Source organism: Ctenopharyngodon idella, chromosome 3 (assembly GCF_019924925.1).
Source record: "Ctenopharyngodon idella isolate HZGC_01 chromosome 3, HZGC01, whole genome shotgun sequence".
Classification (NCBI taxonomy): domain Eukaryota; kingdom Metazoa; phylum Chordata; class Actinopteri; order Cypriniformes; family Xenocyprididae; genus Ctenopharyngodon; species Ctenopharyngodon idella.
The window spans coordinates 29,388,312-29,404,471 of NC_067222.1; the positions used below are offsets into that span (position 1 = coordinate 29,388,312).

Here is a 16,160-nt window from a genome sequence, read left to right on the forward strand (position 1 = left end):
ATTATTTGGAGCATTCCTAGAAACTATACAAAAAGGTTTTTCGTATCCATGTTTGACCTCAGAGCAGGTTGGGAACCACTGGATTAAACGATCACACTGTTGCAAAATAATGCAAATATATGATTTCACGAAGATAATTAAAATAGTTTATATATTCTAAAGACCATCTAGATAAATTAATAAATCTTTCCTTATTTTTACTATGACAGTGGTGGGATATTTGACATTTGCGATTAGTCGTTGGACCCTAAAACTGCAACCCGCAACAGCTCATACTTATAAAACGATAAAACGAAGATATGGCAACACAGAACGCAGAATATTTAATTTGCTCACGAATTTAGACCAATAGGATGACACGCATCCAACCTTTGATCCAATAGGAACACGAGGACGCCGAGTCGTCAACGGCACTTGTCCAATTACCTAACGTTCTTTAACACGACCCAGCCCACTGCGAGGGAAGAAATGCGTTTCATCCTCCAGTTTTGTTTATAACTGAACAAAACATTTGACTATTTGCTCAATAAGACGAACGCAAGTTATTAACAGAAGGTGAGTTTAACGATTATACTGTATTACTTACACAAGCACATTGGACCTCCGAGCTCTGTTTATCATAATTGAGAGAAATTCTTGTCGCTGCTTGGCTAACTGAAAGATACTGACCTATAAACTTGCATGCTACATTTGTTTATAAACGATTAACCCTGCTTTTAATAAAATAGCGGATTTGTGTGAGTAAATACATATTTCTCATGCTGCTCACGAACTGAGCAAACCCAAAGTCATCTTATTTACAAACACATGTAGCCAATAAATCCCATTTGATGTCGACCACTGTTCTTTAATAATTTCTTTGCATAATTCAGAAAGTTTCAGAGCAGGAGAAAATAATCAGTTGAATCTTAGCAACTTCTGCTATGTTCTTGCAGATCTTTACTCTTTATGTGTTTGTGAAAGTACTTCTACCTGTCATCACCATCTCCAGGATCCATGTCTTTTTTGGTGAGTGAGCTTGATTGAGTTGAAATACATGATTGTCAAAGTGACTGATTTTGTTTGAATGTACATTAATCTCTCACTTTCTCTCAGCGCTGGGTGTCAGAGAAACTTAGTGTGGAAAGCCTGAGGGATCTAGAGTTATTTGGAGGTGAGTTCAATAGTCCAGCACCTCATGTCGCTGTGCTTCTCGTACCTCTTTCAGCTAACCCCACCGCCTGAGCTTATTCCGCTGTAGCCAGGGTGAGTGTGAAGGGGAGCCCTAGAACATCAAACATTTAGTTCCTATAATACACTCATATTTAAAGTTACTTCTGCAACATTCAAAGGGTAAATTGGCCCACCTTGAACTCATCAAGGAGATACACATTTTTGGACACAAATCCCCCTCATAGTCAGCTATGCAGGCAATAGCAAAAGAGAAGCTCTACATATGCAGTTTACCCATGATCGCAACCTTTGCAAAAGCAGCAATACAGCTTTTGGTTCGCTGTTTGTTTTGCGTGCGCTTCATTAAAGGTTTTGTGAATTTAATATTGCCAATCTTTGTGGGTTTTTGTTGTAATTGTGTTATACGGTGTGGTGTGATACTGCTCTGTAATGAAAGTGCAGCGTTTGTGTCATGGTGACTGATGATGGTGGTAACAGCAGATTGTGTGTGTCCTTGTATCTGTGAGGCTTTTTAATCTTCTTTCTGTGGTGATGTATCTGTATGTATGTAGGCTGACTCTGATGTAGTGTAATTGCTAGGTGTTGATGGATTGCTTCTGTGGTGCAACTGACAGCTGAGTCACTGCAACTGATCTGTAGGGGAGGTCTAAGGTGAAGCCGAATGAAATCTCTTACAGGAACACTATATGTATCGGTAGATTGTGAGCTTTTACTTACAGACTAGTTTACAGAGAAATCCAGATATAAGAAATGCTTCATATATTTTTACTTTTTGATGCATGTGCCTTTTGACAGCATTGTGCTTACATCAGTATAAACGTTTATATTCTCTCCTAGTTCAAAAGTTTGGGGTCCTTAAAAGATGTTGCTATTATTTTTAAATAAATTATTACCGTTATTCGGATAGGATGCGCTAAACTGATTAAAAAGTGCCTGTCTATTAATCAAAGAATCCTTAAAATAGGTATCACTGTTTCCACAAAAATATTAAGCAGCACAACTGTTTTCACCTTTGATAATAATAATTGTTTTTCAAGCAGCAAATCATCATATTAGAATGATTTCTGAAGGATCATGTGACACTGAAGACTGGAGTAATGATGCTGAAAATTCAGCTTTGACATCAAAGGAATGAATTACATTTAAAAATATATCCGACAGGAATTTTAATTATAACTTATAGCTGTTTTAAATACTATTTCACAAAATTAGTCTAATCAAATTAACAGCCTTGGAATTCTTTTAAGAACATTAAAAGCTTTTACTGACCCCAAACTTTTGAACGGTAGTTTACATTATAAACTGAACAAATATGTTAGACTGTAGTGGTACAAACAATAACTGTCTTGTAAAAATGGAAAGCATTATTTCAGACTTGTGTGGTGTATAATTCTCTAGTTCGTATGCTTTTGCTGACAGGTGTCTTGTTCAAGAGGTTTATTTTAATGCCAAGTAGCTTTGAAATATATATAAACTGTACAGCCACAGTGTCTTGAATGCTATATTGTAGCTAATATCAATTAGTTTTTAAAGTTGCCTGTTTCTAAGATGGTGTGTAATTCATGGACAATGAAGAGATTTTCTAGATGTTGCTGCTTTTTCTATGTCTGCTTCTATTCATTTTGTTGTAGTCCATAATTGCTGCTTCATGTCTGCTTTAAAGACGCTAAATTTAATTTGCTTTTGGCTGTTACGTGTTCAATGGCAATGCGTAAATAAAAAGGGATGATAACCAAGATTGTTCAATTTAAAAAAAAAAATAAAAAAAAAGAAAGTAGATATTAAAGAATGTTTTTTTTTTTTTTTTTTGATGGTTTATCCTTTTTTGTTGAATTGAATGCTCAAGTAATATAAATAGAATTGTTGCTTGCTTAAATGATTTAGATCATTTAGTATATGCAATGCGATTAAATATCTGTGTCAGCTGCGATATAGATCATAATATATGTGGTATCAACAGGGCTTGACATTAACACCCGCCAACCCACCAAATGCGGGTGGATTTCAGCAGTGGCGTGCAAAGCAGTCACTCCTACTAGCCACTTTGATATACATTTTTCAATTGTAGTCTTTTAAAAAGGCATCTGAAATAATAAACTAAGTGCGATACAGTGTTATCAAAAATATTGATACATATTGACACTGAAATATCTGAAATGCTTCCAATACTCATTTTCCATAGAATAGGTACAAGAATACATGATACCAGCTGCGCTTTCTCGCTCTTTCATCTATCTGACAAACCCGCCTCCCCTCACTCTTTTCATTTCATTTGCTCCGGATGAATATTGTTGGTGTTACAGGGCTTGAATTTTGCCATGGGATTTTGTGCTCACACCCAAAGTGCGCACACATAAAGCCACCTCTAAGTGCTAAATCGAGTTCTTTTTTGCTGCATATTGCGCTTAAACAGTCAAATACACAAAAAATAATGTCAAAATGCCAGTCTTGGCGAGTATTCACGTAAGCACAGTTAGTTATGTTTTAAGGCAATTGAGAAAGAAACCGCATGTGTAACGGTATAATAGATCCGTGTGTCAGGTCTTAAAGTGACAGCAGCCTAACATACCTGCTGCCAAATTATGAGATAATATTAAAAATACCTATATGGCAGTTTTTCCCCCCATGGTATCGATGTCAAAATTGTAGCCAGTGAAAATGCTGAGTGGCTAGTAACTTTGGAAAACCACTAGCCACTGTGGATGAAGAGCAAAAAAGTTAATTTCAAGCCCTGTGTAGCAATTTAGACTAGACAATAAAAAATTTGACAGATACTGTGTTTCTTATATTTATTTATGTTAGAATCTTTCTTATGTAATGTTTCATTGTTTGTTTGTTAGGAGAAAGGGGAAAAACTAATAATTGGGTGTCAATATATATTACTTTTTTTTTTTTTTTTTTTTTTTTTTTTTTTACATTTTATACAAAATATCTTTTTGAATTGATTCATTCGCATGAAGGATGTAGAGAGTTTCGATTGAAAGGATGTTGATAATAAGCTAAGAGGGGCTCTCAGAAAACTAAAGATGTTCTAGGTGTTTCTTAAATTTGTGAGAACCACTTTAAAGGCAGATTGTTTGTTTGTATGTGTGTCTTTTGCGTCATTTACATGGTTTCTCTACACCAGAGCAAACTCAGGCAAGCCCACTAAGGAAAGTAAGTGCGGAATATCTTCCAGCTTTTCCATTCGCCTGTTGGTATGGGTGTGCGATAGTTGTGCGTGTATGAGCACGTGAACTGGTGTGCGTTTGTGTAAATTAGCAAATGCAATATTAATTGTGTGTGTGTGTGTGTGTGTGTGTGTGTGTGTGTGTGTGTGTGCTCGAATGAATACACCCCCCTGTGCTCCTGTGTTTGCGTGCATGCACTCATCGTGCTGCTGTGACACTCATACCTCCACACCCACTCAGACTGAGGGTCCAGAAGAGGGAAGTGTTCAAACTTTAATGAGGAAAAGAAACTCACTGGGTAAAGTGGTTTATTATTGTAAGTAGTGCTTACAATAATACCAAAGGGAAATGACAGCTTGGGGTTTAGTTACCCAGTAATGTAATACTTGAATCATAATTAAGAGCCTGAATTAAAGAGCAAACAGCAATTCAACACATTTATGTTGAAGATCAGATACAATAGGGATAGTTCACCCAAAAATTCACTAGAAGATTTGACCATCATGTTTCTGAAGGAATGTAGCGTTTTTGTAATTTTTCTTCGACTTGTAAATTGCAAGCATGAGTGTAAGACACACTAATAATAGTCTTATTAACTTATTTAATAGTGTGATTATATCTAATAGCAAAAATGTTTTTAGCTAGAGTCACACTGTATTTTGCAATACACATGTTAAGTCTCAATGAGAGTTTGGTTGAAATGATGGCTCACCCTTTTAAAAAAATTTAGAGCAAATACATAAATATTGATAGATTCACTACTGGGGCCGGTAAGATTTTCTTAAAATGTTTTTACTTTTTAAAAGAAGAGTATTATATTCACCGAGGCTGCTTTTATTTGATCAGAAACACAGTAATACAGTAAAATTGTTAAATTGTATTGTTACAGTTTAAAATCACGTTTTTCTATTTTAATTTATTTTAAATTGTAACTTTAATTCTTTTGATTGCAATTTTCAGCATCGTCTTTCTAGTCTTCATGATACTTCATAAATCATTCTAAAATTATGATTTGGTGCTCAAGAAACATTTCTTATTATTATCAATGCTGAAGACAGTTGTTTTTTTGGATATATTATTGGAAACCTTGATTTTTTTTTTTTTTTCATGCTTTGAAGAATAGAAAGTTCCAAAGAGCTGCATTTTTTTTTTTTAACCATTATAAACACCTTTACTGACACTTTTGACCAATTTAATGTAGTCTTGCTGAATAAAAGTAATTACTTTAAAAAACAAAAACAAAAAATACTTTTAATAGGTTTCTAAAGCCATATGGTAGCCTAAGGGAGGAGTACATACTGTTTGCGCTTTTGGGTGAGCTGTCCCTTTAATGAAGGAGGACATAAACTTTGAGTGAATTTAATTAATTGCTTCTTTATCTAATTATCAGTCCAATTCAACAGATAATTAAGAATGTAAATGGTTAGTCTGTGATTTGTGTATTGTTGTTTACTGCTACTACCCTTTCACCTCATAAATTGACACATTGTGAATCAGTCAGACTAATTCTGCATTACCCCTCATTAATGCAATTTAAGACATCTATCTTATGAAATTCACTCATAAGAGTTGTCACAAAGAACGAACCAACACCAGGAATAGTGATGTTGTCGTCATTGGTCACCTAAGCATGTGAAGTGGGATGATGCTCATTGTGTTAATGCAACACATGGAGTCATCCTGTCAAAGCCTGGGCTTGCTGCACTGTTCACTGAAATACTCCTGCAAACACATCAAAGGGCGAAAAATGATTTGTTACATGAATTGCCATAGACCTGCATGATCTCCACTGACAAATACTCTCAAATATTTGAGAGTTATTGTTAATATTATCTATGAGTTCCATGGTAGCACTAATGGAAACTAATGTAAGTAAAAAAAAAAAAAAAAAAAAAAGGTACTTGGTCTTAATGGGATCATGTATATCTATGGCCAAATGCAACATAGTGTATTGTACAGTTTATTTGATGCTTATAACATGCTTTTGCAAATATGCAGAGTTTTGTGAAGCCATTCCTGCTGCAGTTTCAACTTCTTGGTCTCGTACTGAGTTTCAGAACAGTTGGACTGAATCTTTAATTAGCTATAATCTGCCGTTTCTCAGTACTTGATCTGTATGATTCTCTGAAGAGCTTTGCAATGGCTGGGATTTATCAGTGTATGCGCAAAAAAAACCCTTCCCCTCTTCAAAACCAGGTTGGTTTGTGCTGTTATCTGTGATTGTATATGTGTGTACTTGAAATGTTTCCTAATTCACTGAAACTGACATTGATTGTCATAATATATTTGATCGATATCCCAAAATACTATGATGCTTTTTGAAGGAAAGCTAACATGCACTTAGAATGTTTGCTGCTTGCACGGTGACACAAATCAGAAGGTCAGAAATTAGAAGCACTAAAGGTTGATGCTGGAACACAATCAAAAGACTTTTTTTTGTTTTTGTTTCACTATATTATCTTCCAAACTCCCTACAACATCTGTGAATGTGCAGTGAGTCAAAAAATACTTAAAATGTCTTTGCATTAGAAACAAAATATCAAACAAAGTGGCATCTGCAAACAACCTTTATCTAGAGATCTTTGCTGTGACTTTCAACCAACTGGTAGTGGATTTAAGAAATTCACACAGGCACAAAAATAGTGAAAACAGTAGTATTGTGAAATTCTATTAATTTAATGTAATAATTTTATTAATTAAAAAACTGTTTTCTATTTGAATATATTTTAAAATGTAATTTATTCCTGTGATGTTAAATCTGAATTTTCAGTATCATTACTCCAGTCTTCAGAGTCACATGATCCTTCAGAAATCACTCAAATATGATTAGATAATTTGTTGTTCAAGAAACATTTATTTTTCAAAATAAAAGGTCTAAGTACAGCATTTATTCTAAATAAAATGTTGTAAATTTACATTTCTTTACTGTCACCCCAATTTAATGTATCCTTGCTGAATAAAAGTATTTATTTCTTTAAAAAATATATTACTGACCCAAACTTTTGAATGCTAGTATAGTTCATCCACTATAGATCAGCAAGTTCATCACATTCAACACATTTCGCTAATGTTTACCACCAGAAAGTGTCAGACTCGAGCATGTTTTTTCTTAATTTTGTACAGTAAATCTATTATTTTATCTGTTAAAACCTAACAAGCTTGTTTTGTGAAATGCTTTGCTTGGAAAGGAGAACGAGAACATTACTTTAAGGTAGATGCCATTTGATTTGGTATTTGATCATCTAATGTAATGACATTCATACATTTGTAAGTGTGAATTAAAGGGGTAGTTCACACAAAAATGAAAATTCTGTAATTAATTACTCACCCTCATGTTGTTCCACACCCGTAAGATCTTCATTCATCTTCAGCTCATATTTAAAACGGTTCATGTGACTACAGTGGTTCAACTTTAATATTATAAAGCAACGAGAATACTTTTTGTGCGCCAAAAAAACAAAATAATGACTTTATTCAACAATATCTAGTGATGGGCGATTTCAAAACACTGCTTCATGAAGCTTCGAAGCTTTACGAATCATTTGTTTCAAATCAGTGTTCGGAGCACCAAAATCCCATGATTTCAGTAAACGAGGCTTCGTTACGTCATAAGTGTTTTGAAACTTCAATAGTTCACGTGACTTTGGCAGTTTGATACGCGCTCTGAATCACTGAAACAAAAGATTTGTAAAGCTTCGAAGCTTCATGAAGCAGTGTTTTGAAATCGTCCATCACTAGATATTGTTCAATAAAGTCTCTATTTTGTTATTTTTGGTGCACAAAAAGTATTCTAGTCACTTTATAATATTAAGGTTGAACCACTGTAATCACATGAACTGTTTTAAATATGTTTTTATTAGCTTTCTGGGCATTGAAAAAGGAAAAGATCTTGCTGGCGATGCAGGCCTCACTGAGCCATCAGATTTTATCAAAAATATCTTAATTTGTGTTCTGAAGATGAACCAAGGTTTTACGGGTGTGGAACGACATGAGGGTGAGTAATTAATGACAGAATTTTCATTTTTGGGTGAACTAACCCTTTAAGTGTTGAAATACTTTATTGGGTCACTGTATGACTGCATACCCACAAGCCACTATCACAAATGCACCTCCAGTAAAATCACATGGTTCACAATCTAGTAATTCAAGTATGTTAAAAGGATTTGGTTGTGTTGAATGGGCCGGGAATGCTCTTGGGATCTGAAGTGTGTCTCAATCTGCTCCCTAGTGTCTCAATATTTAGTGGATCAAGGCCCATTCTAATGCCCGAGTTTATGTTTACAATAAACTGTCTGACATCAGGAAGGTGATCGAGACACAGCCGCATTCAGTTGGCACTTTGTTTATTCAGCCCCAGTGGCATCACACTTTTGTGGGCCACAGTGTGTTTCCTTATTTGACTAATGACTCTTCATTGACTCAGGCCCATGAGGACAGTCAAGAGTCTCTGAGCCCTATCCCACGCAGGGACACGATGGGAAGCTTTCTTCCAGACAACAACGCCTATGAGCTGCGCACTGTCATAGGTGAGGCCAAGACTGCACAGCACTAGTACAGATATCTCTGTGAGGTTCTCTGCGATCGTCTGTGATTCCTACAGCTGATGAGTGTGTGTTTGTCTGTGCTTGTGTAGGTCGAGGTTTGGAGGATTTGATGACAGTGAATCTGGCCAGGTACAGACCTACAGGGGAGCATGTGGCCATCCGCCGCATTGACCTGGATTCCTGTACTAATGACATGGTCAATTACTTACAGGTCAGTAGAAAGTTTTATAATTTTTTTAAACAATAGTAAATGTGAAATAGCAAAATATGCAAAATAACTGAAATTAATATTTTGTTGTATTCCCAAATCACATCACAGATAACTGTTTCAAAATAAGCTATTTTTAACAACGTGTCTTTCTTTTGAAAAAAACAATATATACATATACAATAAAATACATTAATAAGAACATATCCTCAGTCAATGCAGTGTTTTTTGGGGGGGGATTATTTAGTATTATTCTTGAATCTTTAGTATTATATATTATTATAGAATTTATTAATATTTTCATTTTAATTAGTTTTAGTAATTTTGTGCTTTTGTAATTCTAATTAGTTTGTGATTGTAAGTAGTTGGTGCAGCTAAAACAAATGCTTAACTAGTCAATTAGTCATCGTTTGTATATATACATAAGCCTTGCAACCACTTTCTGTTTGCTTTTTCCAAAGGGAGAACTCCATGTGTCTAAGCTGTTCCACCACCCCTGTATCCTCCCATACAAGAGCGTCTTCATTGCTGAGAATGAACTGTGGGTGATCACACCCTTCATGGCCTACGGTTAGCTGAGACATTCTGCATCAACCATATCAAGTTTGAACTGCTCAAAATATTTTTTGCTTACCATTTTTTTGTGTTTCTTTTCTTTATAAGGTTCAGCTCGAGACTTGATCAGTACACATTTTGCTGATGGTTTGAGTGAGCAGACAATTGCCTACATCCTGCTGGGTGTACTGAGAGCGCTGGAGTATATACATCAGATGGGCTACGTTCACCGGTGAGGAACACATGTACACTCACATGATTAGTTATTGTTGTTATTAGACAAACAGGTTAAAGGGTTTGTTAACCCAAAAATGAAAATTCAGTCATTAATTACTCACCCTCATGTCGTTCTACACCCGTAAGACCTTCATTCATCTTCAGAACACAAATTAAGATATTTTTGATGAAATCCGATGGATCAGTGAGGCCTCCATTGACAGCAAGATAATTTACACTTTCAGATGCCCAGAAAGCTAATAAAGACATATTTAAAACAGTTCATGTGACTGCAGTGGTTCAACCTTAATATTATGAAGCGACGAGAATACTTTTTGTGCGCCAAAAAAAACCAAAATAACGACTTTTTAGCAATATCTAGTTATGGCCGATTTCAAAACACTGCTTCGAAGCTTTACGAATCTTTTGTTTCGAATCAGTGGTTAAGAGTGCCAAAGTCACGTGATTTCAGCAGTTTGACATGCGATCCGAATCACGGCCATAACTAGATATTGAAAAGTCAGATGCTGAAAAGTTGTTATTTTGGGTTTTTTTGGCATACAAAAAGTATTCTCATCACTTCATAACATTAAGGTTGAACCACTGTAGTCACATGAACTGTTTTAAATATGTCTTTTGTAGCTTTCTGGGCATCTAAAAGTGTTAATTATCTTGCTGTCAATAGAGGCCTCACTGAGCCTTCGGATTTTAACAAAAGTATCTTAATTTGTGTTCCGAAGATGAATGAAGGTCTTACGGGTGTGGAACGACATGAGGGTGAGTAATTAATGACAGGATTTTCATTTTTGGGTGAACTAACCCTTTAAGATATATCCACCATCAAACCAGACTGTCAATCTCATGTTTTTAATGTATTTGCTACAAGAATACTTTTTAATCATCTTAATCTGTGTCTGTAGGAGTGTGAAGGCAAGCCACATCCTGATTTCAGCAGATGGGCAGGTGTATTTGTCCGGTCTTAGGAGTATCTTCAGCTTGATTCGTCACGGTCAGAGAGCACGTGTTGTACATGATTTTCCCCAGTACAGTGTTAAAGTGCTACCTTGGCTCAGTCCAGAGGTTCTGCAGCAGGTATGTTTGATATACACTACCAATCTAAATTTTGGGGTCAGTAATATAAAGAAATGAATAGTTTTATGCAGCAGGCCTACATTAAATTGATTAAAAGGGACTGTAAAGACATTTACATTGATAGAAAAGATTTCTATTTCTACAAACCCGATTCCAAAAAAGTTGAGACACTGTACAAATTGTGAATAAAAAAGGAATGCAATAATTTACAAATCTCATAAACTTATATTTTATTCACAATAGAATATAGATAACATATAAAATGTTGAAAGTGAGACATTTTGAAATGTCATGCCAAATATTGGCTCATTTTGGATTTCATGAGAGCTACACATTCCAAAAAAGTTGGGACAGGTAGCAATAAGAGGCCGGAAAAGTTAAATGTACATATAAGGAACAGCTGGAGGACCAATTTGCAACTTATTAGGTCAATTGGCAACATGATTGGGTATAAAAAGAGCCTCTCAGAGTGGCAGTGTCTCTCAGAAGTCAAGATGGGCAGAGAATCACCAATTCCCCCAATGCTGCGGCGAAAAATAGCAGAGCAATATCAGAAAGGAGTTTCTCAGAGAAAAATTGCAAAGAGTTTGAAGTTATCATCATCTACAGTGCATAATATCATCCAAAGATTCAGAGAATCTGGAACAATCTCTGTGCGTAAGGGTCAAGGCCGGAAAACCATACCGGATGCCCGTGATCTTCGGGCCCTTAGACGGCACTGCATCACATACAGGAATGCTACTGTAATGGAAATCACAACATGGGCTCAGGAATACTTCCAGAAAACATTGTCAGTGAACGCAATCCACCGTGCCATTCGCCGTTGGCAAATGTACGTTGCTATAGGTCAAAATGTACGTTGCTATAGGTCAAAAAAGAAGCCATATCTAAACATGATCCAGAAGCGCAGGTGTTTTCTCTGGGCCAAGGCTCATTTAAAATGGACTGTGGCAAAGTGGAAAACTGTTCTGTGGTCAGACGAATCAAAATTTGAAGTTCTTTTTGGAAAACTGGGACGCCATGTCATCCGGACTAAAGAGGACAAGGACAACCCAAGTTGTTATCAGCGCTCAGTTCAGTAGCCTGCATCTCTGATGGTATGGGGTTGCATGAGTGCGTGTGGCATGGGCAGCTTACACATCTGGAAAGGCACCATCAGTGCTGAAAGGTATATTCAAGTTCTAGAACAACATATGCTCCCATCCAGACGTCGTCTCTTTCAGGGAAGACCTTGCATTTTCCAACATGACAATGCCAGACCACATACTGCATCAATTACAACATCATGGCTGCGTAGAAGAAGGATCCGGGTACTGAAATGGCCAGCCTGCAGTCCAGATCTTTCACCCATAGAAAACATTTGGCGCATCATAAAGAGGAAGATGCGACAAAGAAGACCTAAGACAGTTGAGCAACTAGAAGCCTGTATTAGACAAGAATGGGACAACATTCCTATTCCTAAACTTGAGCAACTTGTCTCCTCAGTCCCCAGACGTTTGCAGACTGTTATAAAAAGAAGAGGGGATGCCACGCAGTGGTAAACATGGCCTTGTCCCAACTTTTTTGAGATGTGTTGATGCCATGAAATTTAAAATCAACTTATTTTTCCCTTAAAATGATAAATTTTCTCAGTTTAAACATTTGATATGTCATCTATGTTGTATTCTGAATAAAATATTGAAATTTGAAACTTCCACATCATTGCATCCCTTTTTTATTCACAATTTATACAGTGTCCCAACTTTTTTGGAATCGGGTTTGTAATAAATGCTATTCTTTTGAGCTTTTTATTCAAAGAATCTTGAAAAAACGTATCAAGGTCTCCTCAAAAATATTAAGAAGCACAGCAACACATTAGAATGCATTGAAATACACACTACTACTTTTTTATTACTGTAATATTGATTAAATAAATGCAGGTGAGCATAAGAAACTTCTTTAAAAAAAATAAAAAAACTTATTGAAAAGCCCCAAACTTTTGAACAGTAGTGTATACTATACTTATAATACATCAGAAATGAGCAAATTACATTTGATTGCATCTGTATTCATCTCTGCATATGACAGAATCTTCAGGGATATGACTTCCGCTCAGACATTTACAGTTTGGGCATCACTGCATGTGAGCTAGCTAATGGACACGTGCCCTTTAAAGACATGCCTGCTACGCAGGTAAGGCACACTCTTGCATTTTATCCATCCCTTTTTGCTTTCACTCCTTTTTAACTTACATTTAGCTTCATAAACTGTCTCTTTGCCTGCGTCAGATGTTGTTAGAGAAGTTGAATGGTACAGTCCCCTGCCTTCTGGACACCACCACCATCCCCCCTGAAGAACTGAGCATGAAACCGTCTCGCTCGGGGGCCGACTCTGGGATCTGCGAGGGCCCCGGTGCCGGTGGAGCTCGCCACACCAACGGAGAGCCCTCATCCTCCTCCGCGGGAAACCCATACAGCCGGACCTTCAGTCCTCACTTTCATGCCTTTGTGGAACTTTGTCTGCAGAGAGATCCTGAGAAAAGGTCAATATAACACTCCACTGCTTCTGATTTGTATTTATTTTTAAAGGAATAATTTGAAATTCTGTCATGATTCACTCACCATCATATCCCACTAATTATATTTAACTAATGTTAAGAAATGAAACCGTATTGTAAAGTGTTACCAAATAGGTTATAATTTTGTGGTGCATTATGTCTTACCACAGACCTTCTGCCAGCTCTCTGATAGGTCATTCCTTCTTCAAACAAGTGAGTTTTACCATCTTCTGAGCAAATTCCTGATGTATTCGTAAGAATTTAAACAGAAAGTGGTTGCATACTCTCCTCAGTGTTTCACTGTGGTCAATGTAACGTTTCAGATAAAGCGCAGACCATCCGAGGCTCTTCCTGAACTCCTGTGTCCAGTTTCTCCAATCAGCAGCCTAGACTGCATGCAGCCTCAGGATTCGCCCACTGGACTGGCCAGTCTGGAGTCTGATCTCAGTCAGCTGGAGGTGGATGACTGGGACTTTTGACATGAAACGGATGAGAGATGGAGGGACGATGGAAATGGAAAGGGCTGATTTACCATAGGGCTCTTAATGAGAAATGTGGAAGATCTCGTTTTGTGTCTTTTTGCTTTTTAGTTTTAGGGGAGAAAAAGGGAAGGCCTGTGCTATGTGAATGTGATATAGACATTACAAAGAGCTTCAAAGAAGCTACAAAAGACTCTGGAATGTTTCTTGGTTGTCTTTGTTATTTGTGTATGTCACTAAAACTACAAAGAGATAAGAAGAGAAATGAAAAGCCAGCAGCCACATAGCCTTGCTAATGCATTCAGAAGCATGAACTGAAGCCTGAGGCATGCACTGTGCACCCTCGCCTACATTTTAGTTACTTATACAGACTGGCCATGTGACAATGGTGATCACTTCAGGCTACTGAAACGTTCTGTCTGTGTTTCAACTGAACTAATGACACTCTATGAATGTCTACCAGCTTACAGCAACACAGGTTCGCAATCGAATTACCATATTTGTCCAGTGAAGCATAAAGAGCTGTCAGTAAAGTCAAACTCGACATAGCACTGTCTAATATATGGATAGATTGTGGGAATGGTGCTCAATAGTGACGGCACAAGAAATATGCTAGAGGACAAGTTTTCTGCTATCTGGTGCAGTTATTAGTTTAAAACGATTAGTTCTGTTGAATTTTTGCTACGGTTAATTTCTGTTCTTGGCATGTGTTACAAAAGGAAATACTTCAATGGACCTTCTGTGTATTTTCAGCATATTTACATCTTGGTCAAATGTAATAAATGTTGCCGTTGATGTTGTTTGCTGTTATAGAGTTTTTTTTATGTTTAGAATGTTGTTTGTTACATTACTACTTACAAACCTATTTTGAAAAACAGCTTCTGCATTAGTGATTACTCCACATACTATACAGTTGATAATAGGGATGCACTGATATTAAAATTTTACAGGTAAGCTTGTAATTATTTTCATGTTTTGGCTGACAACTGATAAATGCTATTTTGATAAATGATAAATGCAATAATCAGAACAAAAAGCAGTTGAAGGATGACATGCATAATTTAAGTATTTATCTGACTCCATTAAAGATGTTGTTATTCTTTAACTTCTTATTCTTTAAAGGTAAAAAGTCTTCCTTAGAACGGATTGAAAGATGTAGGATTTAGCCTGAGTGCTTAGATAACGAAAGTTACAACCGGTGTGTGAGAGTGGCAGGATTAAAGCATTCTCCCAGATTAACAGTTACCTTTCCTTCTTATACCCTGAGCAAAGCATTGTTAAACATGAGTGGAATACCAACACCAAAACTGACCGACAGGAAACAAAAAGACAAATGGGTGGTGATCGAGAGGGGGAGAAACACATTAAAGGTGCAATATGTAAAAATTTTGGACTCGGGAAGAAATCATGTTCATGGATGCGATTATTAACGTTACTGTAGTATGAAGCAGAGCAGGACCAAGTGTTGTGGGAGCTGAACGAGGTCGCTGGAGCGATTGCGCAACACACGCCTCGCGAGCAGCGGAACTTTTATTATGCCACAGTCGCCGGTGCCGCTTCCGCTTTTCCGGTCATGAGTATGAGCTAACACAGCTCTGTTTATCATATTTGATACATTTGAGAGTGTTGAAAATGATGTTATAACGAGACACTTGTTTGAGGCACACTGCAGTAAGATAGATCGATTTTGAATATATTAAATGCTGGATGGCTTGTGTTGATAAATGGCATGTAATTCATTTTAAAACGTATTGTATGATGGAGTAAATGCTGTATTACTGCTACTAAAAATAAAGCTGCATCTGATTATGCTATGTTAGCTACTTCACAAAATAGTGTTTTTCTCTGAGGCATGGTAAAGCATGGTGCTCGCAAAAAATCAAGAAAATTAGATTTAAACAATAAGACTAAACGTGTTGAGCTATATAACAACAATTAATTTTCTGTCTATAAATATATCAAAACAGTTGTTGCCTTGTCTATTAAAAATTGTAATATATTAAAGCGTCTTTTCTGCAATATCTTTGGTTTCTACAATATTAAACCGGAAACCGAGGAAGACCGACACGGGTATGACGCAATTGACAGGCGACTCCTCACACGTCCCGGAGTCTTGGTTAAAATTGCAATTTTCTCACGATTTAAAAATAGTTGGAAACATTTGGGATATTGTAAGTACTCAAGTGA

General features: G+C 36.6%; 1 protein-coding gene across 3 annotated transcripts; it reads left to right on the top strand.

Moving 5' to 3' along the window:
* The first annotated feature begins 397 nt into the window (after positions 1–397).
* Positions 398–14,773, top strand: strada (STE20 related adaptor alpha). Of its 3 annotated transcripts, XM_051888289.1 has the most exons (14): positions 398–555; positions 936–1,008; positions 1,096–1,153; positions 4,301–4,329; positions 6,474–6,539; positions 8,767–8,869; positions 8,977–9,098; positions 9,557–9,665; positions 9,759–9,882; positions 10,787–10,958; positions 13,026–13,130; positions 13,226–13,479; positions 13,665–13,707; positions 13,818–14,773. In XM_051888289.1, the coding sequence occupies exons 2-14, from the start codon at positions 997–999 to the stop codon at positions 13,971–13,973; spliced, it is 1,353 nt and encodes a 450-aa protein (XP_051744249.1). In that variant the 5' UTR covers positions 398–555; positions 936–996; the 3' UTR covers positions 13,974–14,773. The 3 variants fall into 3 exon arrangements, with proteins under 3 accessions (XP_051744249.1, XP_051744250.1, XP_051744251.1); XM_051888290.1 differs by lacking the exon at positions 6,474–6,539; XM_051888291.1 differs by lacking the exons at positions 4,301–4,329; positions 6,474–6,539 and having other exon boundaries at positions 431–555.
* Positions 14,774–16,160: the final 1,387 nt, after the last annotated feature.

Excerpts from the sequence above, each read along its gene's own strand:
- strada (XM_051888289.1), top strand. Across the intron at positions 6,540-8,766 it reads CTTCCCCTCTTCAAAACCAG|GCCCATGAGGACAGTCAAGA; the intron begins GTTGGTTTGTGC and ends TCATTGACTCAG. Across the intron at positions 13,131-13,225 it reads AAGACATGCCTGCTACGCAG|ATGTTGTTAGAGAAGTTGAA; the intron begins GTAAGGCACACT and ends TGCCTGCGTCAG.